Below are 24608 nucleotides of genomic sequence, written 5' to 3' on the forward strand. Positions count from 1 at the left end.
ACAGAGCAGTTGGGGTGCCCTCCTGGGGCAAACCAAAGGTGACAAACTTCTTCATTCCCCATCAGGTGATCCCTTACTAAAATTACAGTGGTATCCATACCTAGGCACACTAATCTTTCATTTTTTTGTATCAACGGGTACAGAAATTCCCCAGGCTAAGGAGCCTCCCACTACAATTATCTGTGCTTCATCCAAATCTTTTCTGTGTGAGCTTGACCATGTTGCAGAAGAGCTGCCCATGTAGAGGAAAGGCTGTGTGGAGCCAGGGAGCTGCTTACAAGATCTTGTAGGGCCATCCACTTGAGCTGGGGACAATGGGAAACTGGCAGTGATGACAGGAGGGAAAGTCATGCAAGTGGCTTGTGTGATGCTGAGCAGAGGCAGCTGGCACTGGGAGCTGGGGATGCTGGTCCAGTAGGTTGCTGCAGCTGGTAGATGTCCATCAGCAAACTCAGATTTTTTTCTGAGGGAACCAGGGTTCTCTCTGCTCCCCCCCCTCCCCTGCTTTTTAGGGGGAAAAGTTGAAAGTTTGAAGTTACAATTGAAAATACAAGAGGAATATCTGTCAGCATAACATAGCCCTGAAATACATTGCCAAATTCTATGTATTGCACCCTGGTTGTAAAAGTGCTGAGAGGTCAGGACTTGCAGATTGCATCACCCTCGGAAAAGAGGCCTCCACCCTGAGAATGTGCTCTGTTCTCACTGTAATGTGAACCAGTGACTAAGTCACTGCAGCTTTGATTTTTATTTTCTTTTTTTCTCTTTTAGCAACTTGGGGTTTTTTAATTAGAGGTCTCTGTTCCCATGCCTGCCAAGGTCAAGATCAAATTCTGTGATCCAGCCAGTAGACAAATAATGATGTGATGTAACTGCAGATAAAACAGTGTTCAATACTGAGAAATGTGAGCATCAAAAACCTCTAAGTAGGCAGCAAGCAATCTCTTAAAAATAGCTAATCTAAAAATAAGAGATTAGGGAGGCAGCACTCCAGAAGAGCAGTTAAGGAGCTTACATTGGAGACTAAGAACAGCTCTCTATCTGCAAAGTGTCTTTGCCTTTAGGCAATAAATAAGCCTTAGGCCAGGGGCAGGGTCTCTTCTGTATCTGCTCACTTGCAGAGCTTAAGGCAGTCTTAGTCCGATGCTTCATCCAAGGAATTCAGGGCTGTCTTCAGCTCACTCAGGAACACAGTGTATGAAATCGTGCTCCAGCAGGGCAGAGGTCTTGTGGGGTTCTCCTGCCTCAGTCCAAGCCCAAGGCTTCTGTTTACCTTCTCCTGAGCTGTGTGAGCACTGGAAATGGAAAAGTAGGCTGAGCTGCAGCACTGCCAGCCCTGGAAGCGGCATGGCTCTTCCTACTCCTAAAGGCTGGACTCTCCATACTTGTGGCAGGTCATGGATAAATGCAACTAGAAGGACACCAGCAACACCAGCCCAAAGTCAGCAATAAGGCTCCAATCTCTTTAAACAAAAAACATTGCTGGCTTAAACCTTCCAGTAGTAGTGGGGGCTTTTGGAGCTGTGAGGATTGAAGTGGGAGGCCAGAATGATAATTTGCTCTTCCTTCTGAGGTGCTCATGTAGATTCATTGCACAACAGCATGTTCTCAGTGTTGGTGACACTGGATCAGGGCAGCTCATGTGGATACTCAAAATCCAGCTGAAGGCTGACCAGGCTGAGGGGAAGATCAGTTTATGCATTAGAACTTCACTCTGCCAGGTTTAGCTTTGCTTCCCTCTTGATCTTCAGCCTGGCAGACAATTTCCATCGTGCTTCTACTCTGCTGACAGCTCAGAAAAGGAAAGCCCAAACCCCCCCTCCTACTGCTGAAAGCCCCAAGCAGTGAAAAGAAGCTTTTCCTTTTGTTCTGGTATAACTGCCAGGCCTTCCAGGGAAACCAGCACGACTTCGTGAGCATTTCACAGGAAAAAGCCCTGCCCTGCCCTGCCCTGCCCTGCCCTGGTGGATTTCTGGAGAATAGCTGGAGGCCAACATCTCTCTGAGCATATTCTTGCCACTTTCCATGAGCAGCGTGTCTCTGCAGAGAGCTACAGCTCAACAGGGTCTCTCTCATGTAGGAGCACTGGCACAAGCCTGACTTTTGGAGGCATTTAGTCCTTTAGCTATGACTCACACAGAATGTGGGGATTAGAAGTAGACACACCTTGAAGAAACCTCACAGAGGGCCAGACTTCATCCAGAAATTATGGGAAAACGTGTAACTACTCCAAAAAAAAAACCCCAAAAGCCCCATTGTACCGCACCACAATATATGGGGCAGGGAGTAAGACTGTCAAATCAAGAAACACTGAATGGGACCAGAATGGAGCCTCCCTTTTAAGTTATAAAGATGCTCTCCTAGAATTGGTGGGCGAAATTAACACCAAAGCCATTGTCAAGTCTATGTCCTATGAGTGGGAGCTCAATTAAAGTAAAATTATATGCTCACAACTGCAAAAACTATTTAGAAGTTCCCTGAAACAATACAGCGGAGAGCTGCTGAGGGAGCAGGTAATGCTGTGTGAGAGCAGAGGGTGATTTCTTTGGGCACTGTATAATCTCTGCCCTTCAGTTTCACTATTCATCATAACCCCACCTGCAGAACACCAGCCCTTTAGATCAAAGACCTGACTCTTTACTTTTATCTGGCTTCTAGGAAAAACAGGGCCAATGTGGATGTATTTCTCTCAGGTTACTTTTGAACTCTTCGATCCAATCTCTAACAGATTGATAGGCAATGATCTCAGAGCTGGTGTGCTTGTGGAACAAAAGCCTGCTACTGGTCAGGGAAAGTAGCAGTGTAGAATGCCAAGGGAGTGAGCTCAGCTCCTAAACACGGGAGGTCTTCCAGTGGAGAGAAGTGCATAATTACTGCAACTGACACTTCTTGTTGTATCTCCATGCTATATCAGGCGCTGGAAGATCCAGGCAAGAAGCCAGACTGTGACTGTTCCCCTGTGACTGTTTACTTCAAGTGAGGCTGGAAGCATCTTTTGGAAATTCCCCAAAGGCTCAACAGCATGAGAACATGACGTATCCTTGGTGAGTATTTATGTGTGTACAGACTGATGAAGGTCCAGCTGTAACAATTTCCATCCAGATCCTAGGAATACAAGAACAGGAAACTCAGACTCATGCTCCCTGCCAGAATCAAAGGAGTCCAGTTGCTGGCTGGTGTGTATAGCGACTAAGAAGCTGAAGAGACTGTTGATCACCAGCTTCAAGAGTGCAAGGGGATAAACAGCAGAGGATAAAACAATGGTTAAAGGGCTATTCTGCCCCAAAGCAAGACTGAGACGTGAGCTTAGATACTCCAAATGTCTCTGTTTTACATGCATTGTTCATCAGGACTGCAAAGGGCAGCAGCCCAGGCAGAGTGATTGGGATGAACAAAACTCCTGGGCAGCAGGAATGCAAGGGTGTGGGTGTGGAGACTTAAATAGGAATGCAGAGAAAGAGGAGAAGTCTGGCAGAAGGAAATACGATGCTAGTTAAGGCAGACCCAAGTTGTGTTTGGATACTCTAAGTTACAGTGCGTTTCATGTTTACCCCTGAGTCCCATAATGCTTTTGTTTTATTTTAGTGAATTGTGATGCAGAAGGGAGGAAATGAGGCCCCACAGAACCCTACATCAGCATCCACGGTGCTAAAATCTTGTACGGAACAAGAATAATAGTGTTAGGTCCTAAAAAGCTTTCATTCAAAGTGGGTTCAAGCAGCTGCAGATGCCAAGGAGGTAGCCCAAAAAAGAGGGGAGGTAATATCGATCAGAGAAGGCATGCTTCTGCACCCATTCTAGCAGAGGCTCTGAAAGGAGAGAGATGGGATTTGGTACAGGATTTTAAGAAAAAAAAATCCTGTTGCTGCTTGTACTGAAATATCCCCAACATTCACATTGCCAAGCCTTTGCCACAGTAAACTACTTTTTGAAGAGAGAGCCAGTTTCTCCTGAAATCACAAAATTCCAAGACACAGTATTAATACATGAACTGGCTACCATGGTTAGTTTAGTTTAGAAATGACACCTTAAAAAGTCAGACACCAGAAAAAGCAGGTCACAGCCACAGCAAGGGATTCATAAAAAAAAAAAAAATAAAGTCAATTTAATGGCATGTGGTACAGCAGAAAATAACATTTGGTCTTAGAAACTTCTTGTACCTCAGGGTGTTGACTGCAGCAAGCAAAAGCCTTAAACCTCTTGTTACTGAAGGAGGAAGCAAAAAGCATTACTTGTCTTATGGCCAGGGAAGAGAAGGCCAAGAGTGTTTTTGATTGCCTGGCTGACCCACTTTTTGTAAAGTGGGTGACTGCTGCTCATAAACTTCACCTGTCTTGAAGAGAAGTACTGTTACCAGAATAGAGTTTATGGGGTTGGAGGAACTTGGGAGATGCCTGCGTTGACTGTGGGTGAGAAAGACAGGTAGGTTAGCTTGTAAGTTAGAAAGACAGGTAAAATAGCTTATATGTTAACCCTGGTGTTAACCAGGAAGCTGAATCAGCAATCAGTCCTCTGTGATAGCTCAGTCCAAACTCTGAAAGGCATTAGCCCTGCCGTTATCACTGCGTGGAGATAGTAATGACCAGGAGGGGTATTCCAGTTTAAGTGGAACTGGCCCTTTAGAGGGAGGTCTGCTGGATTGAGTGATTGCCTTTGATGTGGCAGAACACGAAACACACAATGTCTTTTTATGTGGCCCTGAAAACTTAACTTTGGCAAATTTGGAGGGACTATAATACTCTTTAGAAGCTAACACAGCTGGATAAATCAAGGAGTTTTAGGGTAACCAACCTCTTTTTTTTTTCCCCAGCTAAGCAAGTATATTCCCACAAGTATGCTAACCCTGGTCTGGCCTTGGTAGGAATCAGGATGGATAATACAGCTTTTAATGTGTTTCGCCTCTGCATCTGAGCTGCACTTTCAATGCTGTACTGTGGTGTGCACAGAAAGGACACAGCTCTAGGTGAAGGAACGATGATCATGCAAAAAGTTATTTGAGAATGCCAGGTGTCTTATGCTGTATGGAATAGTGGGGTGGTGGAAAAGAGCTTTCCTTACAGCCTTTCTCTGCTTTTTGCTATTTGCAGTGTTGTCAGCAAACCTCGCTGGTCTGGAAGGAGTGGAGATGAGTTGCCAATTGCTGTTTCTCATCTCGTGGGCTTGAAGAGCTGTTTCTCACTCACACTGGCCTGAAGCCTGTAACCACTCATTCCTGGGGTAACCACAAGAGGATTTTCCAGAGCAGAGGCCGCTAAAACACTGTCTATAGTGCTTGAGGAAAGCTTCAGAATGGGAATCTAGGATGAAGCCTGATCCTCCATCTGCTTTAGTAACAATGTCTCGAGCTGGGAAGTAAAATGCATGCAATTCATAAATTTAAATATACCGATATTTTTTCTTGCTTTTAGTTCTGAGAACAAAGGACTAGTTCATGGTGAGGAGTGAACTCAAAACACTGATATATAGACTACAAACTTTGGTTTAATCATCTCTGTTAATCAACAGAACAACCTTTGTAAATTCAACTGTGTAAAAATCAACCTTGTTCACGTCTCCCTAGCATCCCTTCAGCCCACTTCCTGGATTAGCTTCTATTCATTCAGCTGTTAGTCTGCTTTGAGGTATTAAAGTAACTTTGAGCTATTCTGTAAAGAAGGAAGTAGGCAGGCTCCCCTGCAGTGTGACAGTGGGAAAGGACTGAAAAGAGATGAACGTGCAAGTTCTGCTGGTTTTGAAGACAGACTTTTTTTCTTCATGTTATGTGTTAAGTACTTAAGATGGTAAGTTGGCAGATACACGTTAGCTTCAATGACATGGAATTGTACATCTTGTACAATCTGGCCCTGAGACTGTCAGCACTGAAAAATCTCATTGTGACAGAGCTGCAATAGTCAGAAAATGTATTTCCTTTTCCCTAGTTATGACTCTCAGCAGTCTGATCTTTGGTAAATGTCAAGTGTGGGTTTAATTCTGAGTTTCCTGGCTCTCATGTACCTTCCACTTTAACCAGCACCAGACATGACTGCTGGTATACTTTTATCGTGTGCTAAAAATAAGGCACTGATAAAAGGGACCATAGTACACACTTAGAGACTCGCCCTAAATACTACAGGCAAACTTAATCTTTTTGCTGATAACGCAGTTCATAAGGAATAAAGATGTGGTCTACAATGTGTAGACTACAGTGGTGGGGGTGCCAGCACTGCAGGACCTCCTCATTCTGGTGAGGAAGAGAAGGGAAATTAAGTTCAAAGATCTGGCTGTCCACCTGTGGACAAATAGAAACTGGTAAGCTGTGTATGTTTGTCAGTAAGTACTATAGTTCCCTTGGCAGTTCTGTTGGCTGGAACTCCTTGCTTTTCCAGGAGCCAGTGATGTTCCCCACTGCCAGAGCTTTTGTAGTGGCAGAGACTTGGCATGATCCAGTGGGGTGAAATCACAGAGATGACTTTTCTGGATGCTGTAATAATTGCATGTGCTCCCAGAGCTAAATAAAGCAGATCTGCTGATGTTTTGCATTCCACAGCTCAGCTTCAACTCCAACCCCTGCAAGGAAATGAAGGGCTGGGGTGCTGCCTTCCAGGTCACAGAACTTCCCCAGAGGGATGGGTAGTTCTTGGGGACAAATATGACTGGCAAGAGTTAGCCTCGCACTAGAGCCGAGTTTAGTTACAGCTCAGGGTGTAGCTAGGTTTGCATCTCTACTTGTGCAGTGACCCCAAGTGCCCAGGCCTGGTTCAAGAGAGGCTGTAAGGGCGATGCAGAGTCACTGCTGTGCCTGAAACACGGATTCAAAGGCTCTCCCTGTGGACACCTTTCCCAGCTCAAGCCAGCTCACCTGCGAGAAAAACAAAGCCCTCTTGGCAGCCGCGGGACTTCCAATTTATTTTCTTCCTTTTAGTGACTTCCTCCTAAACACACCCGTTTGCCCTCAGTAACTCTGAAGTCCAAAGGCTTCTTGGAAAAAACTCCCAGCTCCTTCCCAGCCTCACTCACAGCGCGCGGGCCAAAGAGCTCAGCACTTGCTCCCGACTGCCTGCCCAGACGGCACCGGGGCGGATCCTTGACCTCTCTCCTGGCGTGTCTGGCTGTGCCGTGCACACGCTGTCAGGCAGCACCGCACCGTATTCTCTTTGCTGGAGAAGTATCCAGCACGTGTCCGCGACACTCCCCGCAGCCCTGGTAAAGAGGGTCAGGATGTCTGTGTCGGTCCCCCGTAAATGTCCTTGTCACCACGCCTGCTGCGGCTGTGGCCGCACACACCGATCGTGCTGGCGCTGAAGTGATGCGGTGCCTCAAACTGAGTGAGGTTTGTACCCCGCTTCTCAGCAGGGCTTGCGAAGCTTCCACTCCGCCGCTGTTAAAACTCCTCGGTGGGAGCACATGGACATCCCCGGTGCACATCTCCTCCACGAGCTCCGTAAGCCCTCAGAGGAAAGCTTGCAGCTTATGTCCCGGGTGGGAATTGTGTTGGTTTTTTCTCGGCCCGCGCTATGATGTTTGCACCCTGCAGCCCCACGCTCACCCCCGCTCAGGGCTTTTGCAGGCTGCACCTTTGCAGGGCAGCGGTGTAAAGCGACCGAGCGCTGAGCAGCCCGGGACGCCATCCCGTGTGCCAGGCACGGGATAGCGCCACTGCCTAACCCCGCCAAAACCTCTCCCCTCCGAATTCACAGTGATAAATCCGAGCTAAACGTGTTTTGAGGAAAACCTGGCAGGAAACATTTTGAAAACCACCCGCCCGCTTCCCACCCGCAGTCCCGCGGGGGCGGGCCCGGGGCCTGCGCAGCCGCTCTCGGAGCTCCGCTGAGGTGCGGCTGCCGCTGCTGCCCGGCTGTGTGTCAGCGCCGGCCCCCGGTCCCGCCTGCCCCCGGCCGTGAGGCTTCTGCCCGCTTCCCCTCGCCCTTCGGCGGCCTCGGGGCTGGAGGGCCCTGGCTGGGCCCGGCAGCGGCGTGGAGGGCCCGAGGTGCGGCTGTGCGAGTGCGGCCCGGCTCGGGGCAGCCCTGCCGCGCTTTTGGCTTTGCCCTTATTTCCACTCCCTCCTCCCCCGAGATCTGGCTGCTCTTGGGCTGCTGCCGCGGCATTTCCCCTCAGGAAGCGGTGAGGGGGTGGGCGCAGCAGCCATGGCCAGGCCGTGGGGTGCTCCGGCTTTGGCGTGCACCATGCCCTGTGTCACTCTTGTTGCGTTTCTCTGCCAAGGAAGTGGTTTTTGAAATAATGCGCGAATGTTGCCTGCAGGAAAAGGGGAAGGAAACGCGGCCGGGAGGAAGAGAACCCCCTCACCTGCTGAGCAGGGCAGTCGGTAAGGCCAGTGCCTGACACCCTCCTGTATCCATCACATTCTGCAGCAATGCTGCCAGCTAGGCAAGCCTGTGCAGGACATGCCTTTGGGACATTCCTGGTAGCTGGGCAGTGCCACCGGGTGAGGGTGGCCTGGAAAAAAAATCCAGCGTCTGCCTGAAACTACATCTGTCCTGGTTGCTCACTGAAGATAATCGAGGTGGTAGTGGCAGAGGAAACAGGATTTGGGTTTTGTGAGCCTGTATTGTACTCCACAGGGTGGGTTTGGGGCCCTCTTAAAACACATTTCCCGGTTGAGTTTTGACGGAACAGGCTGACATCAAGACACCGCTGGCTAAACCTGTTGGGGAAATACCTGCTCTCCACAGGACGGAGGGAGGGTTGCCAGCTATTACTTGCTTCTCTGCTTGATGGGTTTTGAATAAACAGCCCATCTGGCAGCTTCTTGTAAAGAAAATCTTGGCTTTATTTCTAGGACGTACCGGCCCCTTTCCAGGAGGTCTCCACTGCTGTCAGAAGGTTCAAGGGCATAACTAGATGTGCTCTTTCTGATTCTTAGAAAAAACTTTTCCTCTGTACCAGACCCAACAAACAGTGGTGTATGTGATGACTGTCTGTTGACGTTGGCTAGCATTACACTTCGAAAGGTCATCCTGTCCATCTGCCAGATCAGCTGGTGCAAAGCATCTAACTGACCTGTTTGTTTCGTTCCAGCAAGCTGAGGTCGACAAACCATGAAGAAAGAATAAAGGAATCCTGAAGCAGTAGCAGGCTGTTTGCTCCTGGACTTTGTCCAAAGGGACTGTTTGCACATCAGTGCTCTCTCTTACCAGGTGTGGCACAGAGGTAACAGTGAATCTCTTTCACTAGTCTGAAGGCCCAGGGCTGAGCCTTTTCTCACAAGCACCATCAGTTGTGGTCTCACCATCAGTTTTGGGGCTGGGACTGCTGTGTACTTGATTTAAGAGGACTAGAGGGAGCTAATCCAGGGGAAAACGTTTTTTAAAGCTGCTTTGTTTTATCTAAACCTGATCAAAACATGGTTGCACATGTTGTTAGTCTTGTTGTGGCAAGACAAGGAAGGGGAGCAGCACAGGCAGAGACATCCAGGGCCACTGCAGCTCCCATCAATGACAGCCTTAAACTGCTGTGGTATCACACCAGCAGCTCCTATTGCTGTAATTTGCCACTTGCCCTTGGAGGGATGGAGTTCATTGGCCTTTTGGTGTGGGTTTTTGTTCTTTTGGGGTTTTTTTTTCCAGACCAAGGATGATAATAGGCAGTTTAGTTCTCTAAAATCCTTCCGTACTTAAAAGTAGCACACATCATAAACACAATATTTGAGGAAAGTTTTTCCTTCTATGTGTTCTTTATGCCCAGATGCATCTTGCAAAGGTCAGAGGTGTATCTTAGCTAAAAGTTTGCTCAGCACAGAAGCACCTAAGGAATGATGTTTTTTTAAAAAAAATCTGCATGGGGGTATTTATTTTTCAGTACTAATGCCTTATGGGGATTTCCTTGCCCGCTGTGGCTATCACATTCCTTACTGATAATACCCCCAAGACAAGAATTTGTTGTCTTTATTTTATAGAAGAGAAGATGAATGTGGGCCTGCAGGGTCACAGGCCATTGCCTGACCACCAGATCTGGTTCCTCTGTCCTGTCACTCTTTACCAAAACAGAAGGAGCTCCTGCCCCACCAGGTTTTTTGCATTTCACTGCTCTTCTGCCCCAGCCACTCGTGTGGCTGTGCTTGGAGCTGCTTTACTGGAGCACTTTGGTTCCATCCTCTCCAAAAGAGTTGCCCATTCACTGTAGCGCTTGATCTGGAGCTGGGTGGCACCAACCCTCTCTTGTTCTCCACCCAGCTGTGAGTTCTTCCCCTCTGTGGTGGTGGACTGGTTGAGGAAGCTTGATAAAAAGGTGTTCAGATGTGGGGATCCTTCAACCAAAGCTTTCCAAAGTGTTGTGCACAGATTATACAATACAGCTGCCCTGATGTCTCCACATCAGGAAGTGTTTGCCGTCCCTGTGAGATTGACAAGTTTTAAGATGCTTTTTCTTGCTGCTAGTGAACACAGCCAAGAGGGATGGGTTTCACTTGAGACTTGTAGCAGCATCAGTGGAAAAGGACCCTGTAGAACATGTTTCCTTTTAAATGGCACAGACGGGATACCCTGATGGGAATATGCTCCATGGCTTCCTAGTTTTGGGGCCCGAGACTGTACTTCTGGGAAGCCTCTAGGAAAGCCAGATTTATTGTGGACTCCTAATTGTCCTACTTAAGGCTGAGGGCTGTTGTGTGTGGGATTTGCTGTTGTTCCTCCTTTACATCTTTGTTATTTTCTCAGTTGAAGTATGATTGTACTAGAACAGCTCCTCTCATCTCATAAAGCAGTACAAAAATGTCAGATCGTTTGTGTTGACTTCTGCTTAGATTTTCATGCTCTAAAAACCCGGCTGAGTCTCATTTCTGTCTGCAGTGGGACCATGGAAGGAAAGGAGACATCACCAAGTCACACCTCAGAGAGCAGCATATTGGACCTCCCCTCTGTTTGTGACCTAGCAGAGCACTTTCTGCCTCCACACAGCTCTGGAAACAGTGAGGAGCTTTATCCTTCTGGGGATGTTTTTCCCTCTCCACCCACAGGTAACAGCTTCTGCTTCTCCACATGCTCTTACTTTAGCCAGTGCTTCGTCTATGTAGGCAGTGTGTTGCTTGACTGAGTCACTGCAGTCTGATACTGGTGCACCTGCCTGTCATAAAACACAATTTTACCAGAACTACTGTCTGCTCCAGCTGGACAGATACAGTGGGAACTGTGGCATGATGGGACACAGGAGAGGAGCCCAGATGAAGCTGTCAGCTGCTAATGTTCTGCAACATTCTTTGTATTTACTGTGTTCTCAGAAGGACAACTAACAGAGTAATCCTTCAGACATCAGGAGTAAACACTGTCTCAAATTACCCTAGTCAGTAGGAAGAGTTTTTAAACCTTTCCTTATGTTTTTCATGTTCTCATCATGAGCTCAGGATGTGGCCTTGTTACCCCATTGCTTCAATAATAATAACTATTTGCTTGTGCTAATGACAATAGCGTGGTGAGGACTGCTTCAGTTCAACTCTTGTGAGACAGCAGTTTCCTCACTTGGAAGAGGACTGGTTTCTGCAGAAGTAACATTTTAGGTCAGCCACTACTCCAGGTTCTTAGAAGTACATGGTGTAAATGGTATCTCTGAGAAGATAAGGGACAGCTGGCAAGAAATGTGAAATCAAAATGTGCTGGCCCAGTGGCACTTCTTGCCATATATTCATGCTGGCTGGAATAAAGGTCCTAGTAATTATATTTAACATTGGGAGGGAAATAAGTTCTTGTCAGCAAATAGTGCATGGAGAGGATTTGTCAAGGCACCTGAGCAGGTTAAATGTCACTGACAACATTTCTAGTTGCTTTAGAATCTTAAGTAGTGTAAAAGGAGGCTTTGACTTCTCTTCTTACTCTAAAGTGGTTTTCTGTGGCATGCTTCCAAGAAATTAGCTTGAAACTCAACAGGAGAGTTTCTTCCAGTGGGAATTCCACTATTTTCATGCTAAACAGGTAAGCAGTGGCATCTACCAACTGATCTCGCTCAGCTGATGTTGACTGCTTGCCTGTGCAGTTGCCTTCAGCTCTAGGTGTGGGACATCCAGAACTGTAATGGAATCTGCCAACAGCAGATACCAAGCCTTGCTTTGCTTTTGTTGTGCAGACCAGGAAGCCACATGTCTTATGTTAATAATAATAATGGGGATCTTATGCTGTTAACCTCTACTTTAAACCACAACATATATCACATTCCATGATCCACGTTGCACTAGAGTAATAGTGTGACTGGTTTGAGGTTTTGCTTTATTTTTGTGCATAAGAGTGGTGACCAGCACTGCAAGGAATGTCCTGAGCAAGCCTTTTCCGCTGTCATGGGAGAGGAGGATGGGGAAGCTCCTCTGACAGTGAAACAGGCTGGAAGGCATTTGTCTGCTCAGGTTTCACAAGCCCTGTGTCACAGGTATGAAGCAATCCTGGGAGCTGTGGGGCAGTTCCTGGGATGTGTTGCTCAAACACCATTTCGTGTAGCTCAGGGCAGCTGGCCTTGATTGCTGTGTTGAATGGGACACATGGAATAACTGCATGACCACTTGGCAGTCGCAGGAATGTCTGAGGCTTAGTGGGAGCGACAGGTGCGGAAATGACAGCACCGGGTAACCTGTTTGTGGTGCCTGTGTGCAGTACGCAGCTGAAGCTCAGCACCAAGGTATGCTGAGAGGCCACATCCTGCCTCCTTGCTGACCCCAGCACCCCCTGGTGCCAGTGTGGGGTCCAGGTGTGCTGAGGAGGGCAGATGAGGCCCATGAACCCTCCCATTCATGGCTTGTTGTAGAGACTGCTCACAACTGAAACCACTGAGCAATAACTGTGGGATGCTCCCTGTGCTCCTGGAGTGAAATAACTCAAGTGTCACAGCATGACCAATGAATGCTCTGAACATCTTGGTTCTTTTCTCTTCATAGCAGCATCAAACCAATATACATATCCACTTAAACTCTCGCTTTTGGTTCAAGTTCAGCATTCAAACCCATTGAGATTGGCCAGTGTGGCAGAAGAGACAGGAAGATGGTTTTAGAAATATCTGCCCGGATCAGATACTCCTGGAAGAGCAAGTTCTGTCAAATGTATCTTGGGAAAGGAGCTCTTTTGCTCGTTTGTTTTGTCACGAGACATTGAGAACTGCTGCTGTGGCACAGTGTGAGTGAGGGGAGTGGCAGTGGCTGTAGGTTGCACCTCCACAGTATGACCAGAAGATTGCAGATGGATGAGGATCTTCCTTAGTGATTCAAAAGCATTTCCAAAAGGCTGGTAGGTCTCTGGGAATGTGGCAACTTCCTTAGGAATGAAACAGGCTGACAGGCTGTGTTTTCTGTCATCTGCCGCATGAACTGGGCTGAGACTGACTGAAGTACCACACCATCAGTGCCTCAGGAGCTGGAAGTGGTCATGGGGGTATTCCCACTGCCTGAGTCATCAGTAACAGGTTTTATTAGTCTAGAGAGGCTCCATCACTTTTAATAGCAGAAGATAGAACTCATTAGCCATGAATACAGGGCCTCCTGAAAGCAGGCATCCCTAGGCAAGAAAACAGTAGTCCTGTAGGATTATTACTAAATCTCTAAAATTGTTTGTAAATGAGTGCTTTTATGATTTGTGTGGGAATGAGGGTTCTACTCTTTCAACAAACATTCATACTTTTAGCTTATTGTCATAGTGAGTTCAAGTGTCTAAGTGGTGATAGACTGAGAAAATTAAATGGGATCAGTGAACACTTCAGTATGCTCCATCTTTTTTTATTCCATACTGGAAAATAATTTTCAAAAATTTAATTGTTTATCATTTTTTTAATCACTCAGTTGCTCAATACACCAGGAACACCTTACCACTTCCTCTGGATTAAGAAAAGTTGCCAGCAAAAGTTCTTACTTGGCAGGCAGCATTCAGGTGTATGTGTGGGAAAGCCTTAAATTATTTGGATTAATATGTCCTAGGAAGCAAATAAAGGTTGTTTCCAAAGAAATAAATCACTGGCAATGTGACTTTTCATGTAGGGCACTGAACCAGAGCATACCAGGGACAGTGGAAAAAAACTTTACCTGGAAAAATTGCAACTTAAAAAAAGTGCTAGAGAATAAACAACAGATGTGGTCTACAAATTGGTAGGGCACAGGGTTCTGGGCGCTGCCCATGCTCTGTGGTCAGGCAGAACTGGGTTTGCCAGTGCAGCTCTGGAGTAATTCTACTAAATTTGGAGGCAGCATTTGAGAGTTCAATTGTGGAACCATGCTTGGGAGACTGCCTGTCTGAAGCATGGGCAAAACTCAGTCCCATCTCCCTTCATGGCCCTGCCTAGGGCTTGTGATCATGGGCAGATTGTTTGTCCTGTAGTCTCTGCCTTCATTGCTTTTTCTTTGTAATGAAAAGCTGTGTCCTTAGGAAAATGGATGGGTGGACAGGGTCACCCAGGGGAAGAAAATGGGGTGTCACAGGGACAGAGAAAATAAAAGAAGGGTGACAGTAGGAGAGAGAGGATGATACTGGAGAGATGGGGTGGTGAAGGTAGACAGAGTTTCCTGTGGGCTTGAAGAGACCGTCAAGTATCTAAAAGCTGGCTAGCTTTTTTTAAAAAAAGAATGGATTAAAGCCAGCTTGGGAGGATAGAGGTGTTCAACCTTTGCCTCTCCAAAAGCTCTAATCTGTTCCTGCAGTTTGTTTCAAGTTTGAGCCCAGGCTTATCTTTAGTTATTTTCAATGGACTTCCCTGACCTCTGTAATGCAGCGAGAATCCCAGGCTGCTCCTGGCTGTGCTTATTATTCCTGGTTGATCCTTAGTGTTGGTACACAGTGAGAAGTCAGCTCGGGGAACTGGCCCAGCTTTCTGGGCAGCCATGTGAATATTTGTGTGGATGAAGTGGGGACAGCTTCTCTTCCTGGCAGCAGCACAGGTACAGCCAGGATCCAGCGCTCTGCAGCATGTCCTGGCTTTCACATGGGATTACAGCCTTTCCAGGACGGTGGTTTCTGAAAAATGTGGTGTTGGACTATTAATCTCTTCTCCCTTGTGGGGACCCAGGCTGTAGGTTCTGTCTGATCAGTTGTGGGGTGTTGTAGGCTTTCTTCAAAACCAGCCCATTTGGAACAAGTCGTGAGAGCTTGGGGGAAATGGGACAGACCATTTCACTGGAGACCCACTGGTTTGGGCAAATCAGTGAGCCTGAGCCACAGCACTGCTACTGAACTTCCCACTCAGATCAAGGGGACATCTATCACAACATTATCCCAGTTTAAAGAGCATGATTTTTGGACTATTCTGATTGCTTTCTGGGTGTTCAGTCAACCAAACAACTATGTTCAAACAAAGATTTTCGACAGAGATTTTCAACTTCAGTCGAAACTACCTCAGTAGCTGTCAGTTCTATTGGGATTTCTCTGGAAAAAAATGCTACCTATTCCCAGTGAGTTTACATGCCCAGTTTTGCAGTAGGTTGCTGTGTCTTTTATTAGCAGCTGAGGAGTGCTGCTAATGTTGGCACATGTGTTCCGACTCGTCCTTAAATGCTCTCTCCTTTCTACCATGTCCTCTGGCCGGTCAAGAGTTACTTAATCTGTTTTGCAGAAGTGGGTTTGAGTTTACTGAAGAAGTCTGGCATGACCTGTGCTTTTCCTGTATGGGAGTTGTTCACAAGTGTTGACGTAGAGGCTGAAAATGAAAGGAGCGTTTTTGTCACGTCAGCAGCAACCTTTGAGGGCTGGCTTTTGGTGGGTGCTGGGAGGTTCAGTTCAGCCCAGAGCTCAGTGTGCATTACTTGGTGTAGAAATTACAGCTTGGCTGTCTGAGCTACCAAAGCAGTGCTTTGGCTCACACTGCTGCCAAAAGTTGCCAAATTTCCAAAATGGCTTTTTTTGTCTGGCTAAAGACTATAGTCTCTTTAAGAGGTCTGTGTAACTTAGCAAATCTAAAATGTGTGATATTTTAAATCATTTTCAGGCTGAGCTGAAGCTGAGCTAAAAGGGGCTCATAAATGCACTCCAGGTTAGATACAGAAACTTCTGATAGTCTCCTTTGCCTAAAAGATATAGATCACACTGAGAATATTTTCCTTTTTGGTTTGCTCTGAAGGTGAAGGCGAGCATGCTCTTCAAAGGTGCTTTGGGATGTGCAGTCTTCTCTGACTGCAGGAAGCTAACACTCGAACTCACTTGAGCTTGACCTGTGGTCCCAAACAACAGAACTAATTGTTATTAACAGCAAAACAACATAATTAAATCTTTTTTTAAACCAGTGTGTTGGTTTGAAATTGGTTAAACACAGTGCTTAACTGCATTGGCCTTGAAGAACATGGTCCCTGTTTTGGGAATTGATTTCCTGCTGCCCTCTAGTGCTCAATGTTATCCATTTCTGATTCCACCAGCCTGGCAAGCGTAAAACTTAAAGAGGGCTGCTGGGTTTTTTAAGTGATGATTTTTAGTCAAGTACACACTCAAGTATGATCAAAATGCTAGATTTTTTCTTAGACTCGAGTCTTATTAAGAGGAAAAAGAAAGGTAAAATGTTTCAAATGCTATTAATTCTGTATGGATGGTGTGATCCAGTGGGGCAGTGGGCTTGAAGTCATGCAGCTCCACTGAAGTTATGGACGGGCTCTTCAGTGGGTGACTGCATGGCTCTGGTGAGTTTGGCATCATGAACCCTCCGAGCATCTCTTTGTGGTCCAGTTGTGTTGAGCACTGGATGAAAAGGCAAGGTGGAATCTATAACACCTCACATAAAAGGAATACAGGGAAACTGCACAACACACAAGATAAAGCACTGGGCCCCATTGAGTCACTGAAGGTCTTAGATCTTGTTGTAAATTAATTTTTCAGGGATGGGCTACGTAAAGCATCCAGACAAAAATAAATCCTAGAACAGAAAAAAGGAGTGCTTTATGCTTCACAGTCTGAGGAAGAAAAGTAGTCCTTTTTTTAGGAGAATTAGAGCTCTATGCATACATCAGTAAGGGAAAGAACTGAGACATGCGCCTTGTCTTTTAGACTTTAATGCTTCAGAGTACCTCTGTGTTCTATGAAAGTGAACAGTTTGTGTTAAACCATTAATAATTAGAACTCAACTACAGAGAAAATGCTTCAGTAGCAGAGACAGGGAGTTGTACTTATGCACTGAAGTTGTCTGGTCAGATCCTGTGGTTCTGTGCGTAAAGAGGAGCTTGGGAGTTTGTCTCTTGGGAAGGAGAATTTGTTTTGCTTCTTATTATCCTGCTCTGATTTTGATTGGTAATCAGTTAATTTAATTTCCCCAAGCTGAGTCTAACATGATGGTGTTCAGTGAGTGATCTCTCCCTGTCCTTATTTCAACTCAGGACCCTTTTGTTGTATTTCCTCACCCCTGTCTGGTTGTGGAGGGGAGTGTGGCTTTGGGGGCATCCAGCCAGGGTCACACCACCACACCATCAGTGCCAGACACTGGGACCTGTCAGGCACACAGAGCTCTGTCAGCCCACTGGTGGCACTGGGAACTTTTAATATCACCTTGCTCTGTCACTGTAGTGTAAGAGTCCCTGTGGGCCATTTCTTCCTTACCTTTATCTAAAGTGTCATTCCAACCTGGGCTTTTAGTTCTCTCATCACAGGTGTCAGTGTTTGTCCATTGCTGTGACCTAATCCAATTCAGACTGCAGTAATGTCATTATGGCAATTGTTCCTAAAGTAGCTGTGAGGCAGCTTTGTACATGTTTGTGCCAATGCTGTTTTATCTTACCAGGCCAGTGCTATTTTATCTTACCAGTGAGCATTAATCTTGAATGAAAAGGAATTAAATCCTGTAAATAAATGTCAAGAATTTGTTCAATGGGCAAGAATGGACAAGAGTTTGTTCGATTCTTTATGAACCGTTTTTCATCCTCTTAAGTGCAGATGTGGAGTCCTTTGAGATGGAAAATTATAATTGGGAACATAAGCTGTTCAAATATGTGTTTTACAGGGGAATAATAAATTCAGCCATCATTTGCAACCACTATGATGCCATTAAATATTATAGGAACAAAGAGTTTCTAAGCTAGTACAAGAAGACCTCAGGAACAAAGAGTTTCTAAGCTAGTACAAGAAGACCTCAGGAGTTCTTCCTGACCAAGACAGAGACTGGTATCAGGCTGGGATGGTGGTGTTTTTGGGAAGCCAGGTGCTACTGGCTCTGTGAAGCTGCAAAATACAGTGCAGACATGGCTGAAAAGCTGCTCCTTGCTTGGGTTCCTCCTTAATGGGTGCTTCCCTGGGCTTCCCCATTCTGTAAATATTGGTTTATCACATATGTAGTGTGAAGTTTCTTCTGTGCTTGAAGCTGCTTTGGTAGTTCTACTCAGCTTTTTCAAAACAATGATCTCTGCTCCTTGCCCCTGGAAGTCATCAGTGGAGGTGGGTCTATCCCCAAGCAGCTGGATGCTGGATGTTGGCACTCAGCTGATGCTGCTGGAGGCAGCAGAGTGGCTACTGAACAGTGACCCTGTAAAACAAAGGTTCACCTGGGGTGGCTGTCTCCGCTATACTGAACTCCTATCTGAAACAGATTTGCCTGTAAATTGTCCTTAGTTGGGCCTCCGAATTTTCAGGGAAAGACTGTGTTAACAGGTCTGTGTGGCGTCTGGATAGCCAACATGGGACCCATAGCATAGGCAATATTTCAGCAAATGGATGTCATTCCTCGTTAGTCCCTCAAGAGCATGACTCCAGAATGCACTAATGGCCATGATAGCAGTTTCACACACTGGTGTTGGTGCTCTTCCGTTTTTCTGTGTATGGCTGCAGGGGATACACTGAGTGCCGCAAGCCACGGGGTCTGGCTACAGGCAGACAGATCAGAGATTCTTATTTTCCTGGGACAGGTATTTTGTGCAAAGCTGTAGTGGAAATTCTTCAAGTTCCGTTTTTTTCTGAAAGGGATAAATGCTTTGTTTGGACTCGTCAGTGCCATCTTGCCCATGGACTGCTTTTACCACCTGCTTCTTGCTTAGGTGCTGGCCTTGAGCCATTTCGTTCTCACAATCAGATTTGGAAGCACAGGCTGATCTTGTAGAGATCCTCATCTGCTTCACTGCCCAACTCAGTTGCCTTTAGCATTATTGTGGCTCTGCAAAGGTGCTGAAGTGCCAATAGAAAGGGTATGGGTTGAATGAAAGTGCAGGATTCAGCACAGGGAAAGAGGAAATTAAACTGTCAGGTTGAGGGAGAAGTCAGAAATCCTGTGCAAAAGGGGTTTTGTTGTTTAATCACTAAGTTTGATTAACTCTGTCATTATTTTGGAGCTCAGGAGCTCTGGGAACAATCCCTGACATAACTGTAGGGCTGGACGGGTATGGGAAGATGAATAGCAGTGGCATCTCCATTGATGCAGAGAATATTCTGCATGTGTGTGTGAGCTCTTTACCCATCACCTGGGGTTACCATGTTAGCTTCAATACATTTCCTCTTTCCCAGGCAAGTGATGTTTTTATGTGCTGAATTCCAAGATAACCTTCCACAGATGCTTCTTACCATTGAGAAGTGGCTATTGATAAGTGTTACTTGTATTGTGTTGGGTCCAGGTGTCCATAAAGTATTTCGCCAAGCAGTGTGCAGAGTTCTGGGAGAATGTCCCCTGCTTTCCTGCTGTACTGGTGAATTTGTGTGCACTTGTGTCTAGACAAGGATAATATGAACCAGATTTCAATGTATGTGTGAACAGTCAGTGCTAGGCAAAAAAAGAAGTTCACTTAGCTACTGTGGAGAAAAAGGTTTGGTTTCCTTCAAAAATAAACAGCCCACAGAAACCTTTAGGATGTGCTTTTAGCTTTAAAACTATGCAAGAGGTTTGCATTAAAAGATTCACAGACATGAGAGTTACACAAGGGACAAAGACCACAGAGGAGAATGGGAACACAAAGGAGTTGGACTACAGCTCCTGCAGATGCTCCTGTAGAGTGTCCAGGTTAGACTTGTCACATTTTTCTTTCTGCTTTTAAAAAGAGAAGCATCTTTTGTAGGAAACAATTTCAGTGAAACTCCCAATTTTCCTTAACAGCTGGAGAAGAGAAGCTACAAAGCAGTGCTGAGTCTTGTAAGCCATGGTAGTAATTTTTCTAACAAAGTACTCCAATAATGCAGTAATAGCAGTTGGGAACCATCCTCATGTGTGCATGAATTGTTCTGTTTACTTTGGAGGGCAAGAACTGCTGTACAGCTGAAACACCTCCACAAAATGCTTTATTTTTTCTTGGGGAGTAAAAAGGAGAAAGGGAAGTACATGCTGTGAATCCTTAGTAATTGAAATAACTGTGGAAAGCTGCAAAGGGCTGTGGCTGTTCCTGTTGCCTGGACACGTGTTCATGGCATCTTTCCATCAATGTTAGATTTTGTGTGGGACTCCAAAGATGGTGCCTCCTTTCTTGTATAATAGAGTTGCTCTTTGCAGCTTGGTATTATGGTTTTGTTGTAGTGCAGATGATTCAAGAACAACCCAAGATCATTGGGTGTCTGTGTTGATCAGCCAGCAAGTGACAAAACATGGAATGCCTGTGACAACATCGTTATGTAAAACCAGTGTTACCTTTCCCTGCTGTCTGAACAGCCTGCCTTGGTGTCTCAGCTCTATCACTTAGGTGTGGATGGTAAAGATCTGTGAAAGTGCCTTAAAAATGCCAATCTAATAATGAGGGATATCAGGCTAGGGCAGAAAAAATGGGCAAATTGGCTTGGAATGCCATGTTGAGGCCAACCTGTGCCAGCCCACCGGGATATTTCCTTGGTACATGGTGCTGTGGAGTCACCCACATTAGCATCAGCACTTGGGGAAGAAGTACAGTTGCACTGGCCTGAAATGCAGCTGTACTGGAGGCAGAGAGCCCTGGTAAATGATGGTACAGAGCTTGCAGTAAACTCTCAGCTTTACACGTTTGTTCAGATGCTCCAGAACATCCCACTTCCAGTCCAGTTGTGAGTGGTGTTTGTGGTTTGAGGGCGATTTGATGCTCTGCTTATACACAGGACATAAATAAGACATGGCACTCCTTAAGTCTCTTTAAAACCTCTTCTTTTCATTCCTCTATTAGTAAGATTTTAACTTTTTTTTTTTTCCTGGTCTCATTCTAAATATAGGGGTTTTGTCTTGTCATTTATCAGATTGACCTGTCCTGATACACAAAACACCGAGGACCCAAATTTTGGGCACCAGTGATCATATATGCACAGCCTGAATTTTTTATTTTCACTGGGAAGCTTTCCTTACATTTAGCTCTCAGTCATTCAAATGTTTTTTCAGATATAACCTGTGACCGTGTGGTAGAAAAATCATCTGGAGTTTATTGGACCCAAAAGGCTCTGCACTGGCAGTTGTTGAAATGCAGCAGCAGAAAATAAGATACATCTGCCCTGATTGCCGTGGCCTCTTATTGCCTCTGAATTTGTTCCCTGAATTTGAAGCTTCTTTAGGAGCTGCTGTGAACTGGCAGCAGGAAAACACATTTCAGGGAATCCTCTGTGCCTAGTGGCAGGGAGGAGGACAAAAAAGTTTTACTGGTGCTGTTTAAATGAGAAGCTGTGCTCCCAGGATGCTGCTTAGTGTATAGGCCAGACTTGCTGCTGTGAAAGAATGCAGATTGTTCCTACCCAATTTTGCCATGGCAGATTTGGGGTAAGCTGAGCAGGAGGCTGTGGGCAGGATGCCTTTGTTCCATGTGCCTGAGTAGAGCTCAGGGTGGATGCAGTGCCTGGAGTGCTGCAGGGGATGCTCCATAGCTGTGTGGAGGATGTAGGACTTAGCGGTGCTGCCTGCCATTACCTTCTGACTGCAGGTCCTTCCTCTGCAGTGACGTGGCTTGGATTAATGCCAGGATTGTGGGGATCATTGTGGAGTTTTCTCCGGATCTGTGTACAGTTATTTAGTCCCTGCCTTTACACTTCAGTGCTGCTCTCAACGTCTCCTGGCTTCCCCTCTATAACATCTGACTTGTACCCCACCACATGGATTGAGTCCAGTTGAGGTATTCCTAAAGCCTCACACCTCAGACTGCTATCACGACTTACCTGTGGGGCATCTGGCACTGAATTTAAATTAGATCTCTGTCTTAATTCAGGCCTCATTTTTCTTCTCTCTTTCTCTGGTTTACTTCACTGAGTTCACTGGTGTGCAGCTGATGAGGCTGCAGCATAAAAAATAGTGAGTCATAGCCCCTTAGTAGCAGACTGCGAGTATAAATACAGCACACATCATCATCCACAATATTTTTTGAAACAAAACAACACAGGCCAGTGATTCAGCATCAGTGTGGGTTGTGGTACATGAAGGTTTGTCCTGGACCCTCCTGCTTCTGATTTCTTCCTTCATTTCATGAGTTTAACAACCCCTCACCCCACTGCCCTCCCTTCTTTGTGTTGTGTGCTGTAGATTCCATAGTAGCTGAGCTTCTTGGCTGGCTTGTGCATGCACATCTCTATGCCTATGAAATCTCCTCCCAGACAGATGGAATGCTGTCAGGATGAGCAGTGCTGCTGCCTTTCCAGCAAGCCTCCATGCTGAGGGTTTCTCTGTGAAGGGTGGCGGGCAGCTGGTTATTTATTGCTGCAATAAGCACTGGCAAGCAGATGACAATGTTTTGTACTATGTGCTGCTTGCTGTTCTTTTCAGCCTGCTGAGGGAATCTGGCTATGCCCTGTTTGTGTTCACTCTGGGTAGAGGTGAAAGCAAGGGGGGGCTTGAGTTCTGCAAGTTCGCTGTATTTTATAAACACAGCACTGCCTATGTTAGAGAGGTTGTCTTATTTCAGAAGTTACTTGGGTTTGTGAAGAAGGTAAACCCTCTGCATTGCTACCTCCCATAAGTGCCTACAGACTGTTTTATACAGCTCTAAGTAATAACATGATGCATGTTAGTACTAAAGGAGGTCCCAGCTTTGTACAGGCTGCAGTGCCTGACAGGAAAGGTTTTGGGGTTTTGTGTGTGGGGTTTTATTTTGGTTTTTTTTTTTTTAGATTGTTAGTTTGTTGTGGGTTTTTTTGGTTTTTAATCTGAAAATAGGAGACAAAAAGAATTAGACTAAGCATGGGAAAACAGACAAGTATGCTATAATGTCTTCTAGATGAATGGAGGCTTTGGTACTTTCATAGTGGTTTGTTTCACATGTGTATTTCTATCTCAAAGAATGATGCAAACCTTTTCTTTTTCCTATTTCTAAAATTAAATTTAAACCAGTAATGATCTCAGGAAGAATATGAATGTTGGTTCTGTGTCTGTTGGATGAAAAGGAAAGGCAGTAGAATCAAAATCAGTCACTTTTTACACAGCAGGTAATTAGATTATAAAACTCAGTGCAACAGGAAGTCATTGAGGCAGAGAGCTTAGCAGTGAAAGAAAGGGGACTGTGCCCTGATTTGGGTAACAAGAGCAAGCTCAGTCAATAGTTCTTGCTGATACAAATGTTGCCGAGATACTGAATACATCTGATGGTGTTTCAAGGCTTTTACTAATCACTGTCTAATTTCAAGTGTCGGGTCACACCCACATATCCCCACCACGACATTGCCACCTAAAACAGACCACAAGTGGAGGGAACATATGGGACTAGAAACTGATCTGATTCTGCCTGGCACCCCCTTCCTTTTCCCTTTAGAAAAGAGTATTCCTGTTCTGCAGGTGGCAGAGCTGATACCAATGCTGTCATAGGTACAATTCTTGCCTTCTAGACTGTACCTCTTAAGCACTGTTACTTGAAAATAAATCCTCGGATAAAGTGCCCAAAAGCAGAAGCAGGAGGGGATTGTTGGAATAGAGAAGCAGGCAAGGCAGAGTTGAAGGAGGGGGCCAACTTTTTTGGGGTTCACAGCTTAGGTTGTATTTGTGTATGAGTAAATTTTACAGCGGTATTTGATGTTATTAATGAATAACCCACAGGCAGATAAACCAAAAATACAGTAACTTCTACCGACCTAAGGAATACTCATCCCTAATATGCTGACCCAGTGCCTAGCCCAAGTCCTTCTGTGCTATTCATAATACCAACTTATTTTGAATTCAATGATTTAAGCAGTTATTGACTATTAAGATTGCAAAGAAATGTATCATTTGTACTCCTGGTCATGGTGCAGCACAAGTGGGATCTGTTTCATGATACTTTACAATTCAGCAGCAATTTCTTGAAAGGATGAACATTCTGCTGAAGTGCTGAATTGAAGCAGAACCTGATTTACAGAGCTACCATCTGCAATCCCAGCTGAATTTAACACTGCTCTACATTGCTGCTTCTCTGGATGTCTAATGAGGTTATTTCTAGGTTAACTTCTCTCTGATGCAGTCTTAATTAAAATATGATGAAGGCAGGAGAAGTTGCAAAATAAAACAACTTGAGAAGATCCATTTTGTGCTGCATCAGTGCTTTGTGGTAGGATGTTTGTTATAGCTGCTAATTATTATTTTGTATGAGGCACTTGTCCAGTTGCATTTGTGTGTGTGTGAATCACCTTCAGAGCCTGTGACAGCATTCCAGAAGTGAAGTTAGCTCCAGTGGCTGTGACACTGAGTTTGTGCCAGTGGGTTTCACACCTGGGTTGGACTGAATGGAAGGAAATGCTAGTATTGTTAAGCCCAGCAATCCTGGAATATAAAGGGAAATAAGTTTGCATTGTTAAGAAATCACCTATTGCTATTAGCTTTCAACAATCTGCTGATAGTTAATGGAGAGAGTGATTTATTTATTT

General features: G+C 45.5%; 1 protein-coding gene and 1 long non-coding RNA gene across 2 annotated transcripts in view; both read left to right on the plus strand.

Moving 5' to 3' along the window:
* Positions 1-2790: 2790 nt before the first annotated feature.
* On the plus strand, positions 2791-5391 carry LOC116442115. The gene is made up of 2 exons (XR_004239405.1): positions 2791-3044; positions 5088-5391. It is a non-coding gene; the product is annotated as an uncharacterized LOC116442115 (long non-coding RNA).
* A 2440-nt stretch (positions 5392-7831) lies between these two features.
* SHLD1 (shieldin complex subunit 1) overlaps positions 7832-24608 on the plus strand; it is a 33985-nt gene continuing 17208 nt past the window's right edge. Inside the window, exons 1-3 of the mRNA XM_032103483.1 lie at positions 7832-8302; positions 9016-9147; positions 10785-10951. Coding sequence (XP_031959374.1) covers positions 10792-10951 — 160 coding nt within the window. The 5' untranslated portion in view covers positions 7832-8302; positions 9016-9147; positions 10785-10791. The remainder of the gene's footprint in view (positions 8303-9015; positions 9148-10784; positions 10952-24608) is intronic.

The sequence above is a fragment of the Corvus moneduloides genome, chromosome 3 (assembly GCF_009650955.1).
Source record: "Corvus moneduloides isolate bCorMon1 chromosome 3, bCorMon1.pri, whole genome shotgun sequence".
In the NCBI taxonomy this organism is placed as follows: Eukaryota; Metazoa; Chordata; class Aves; order Passeriformes; family Corvidae; genus Corvus; species Corvus moneduloides.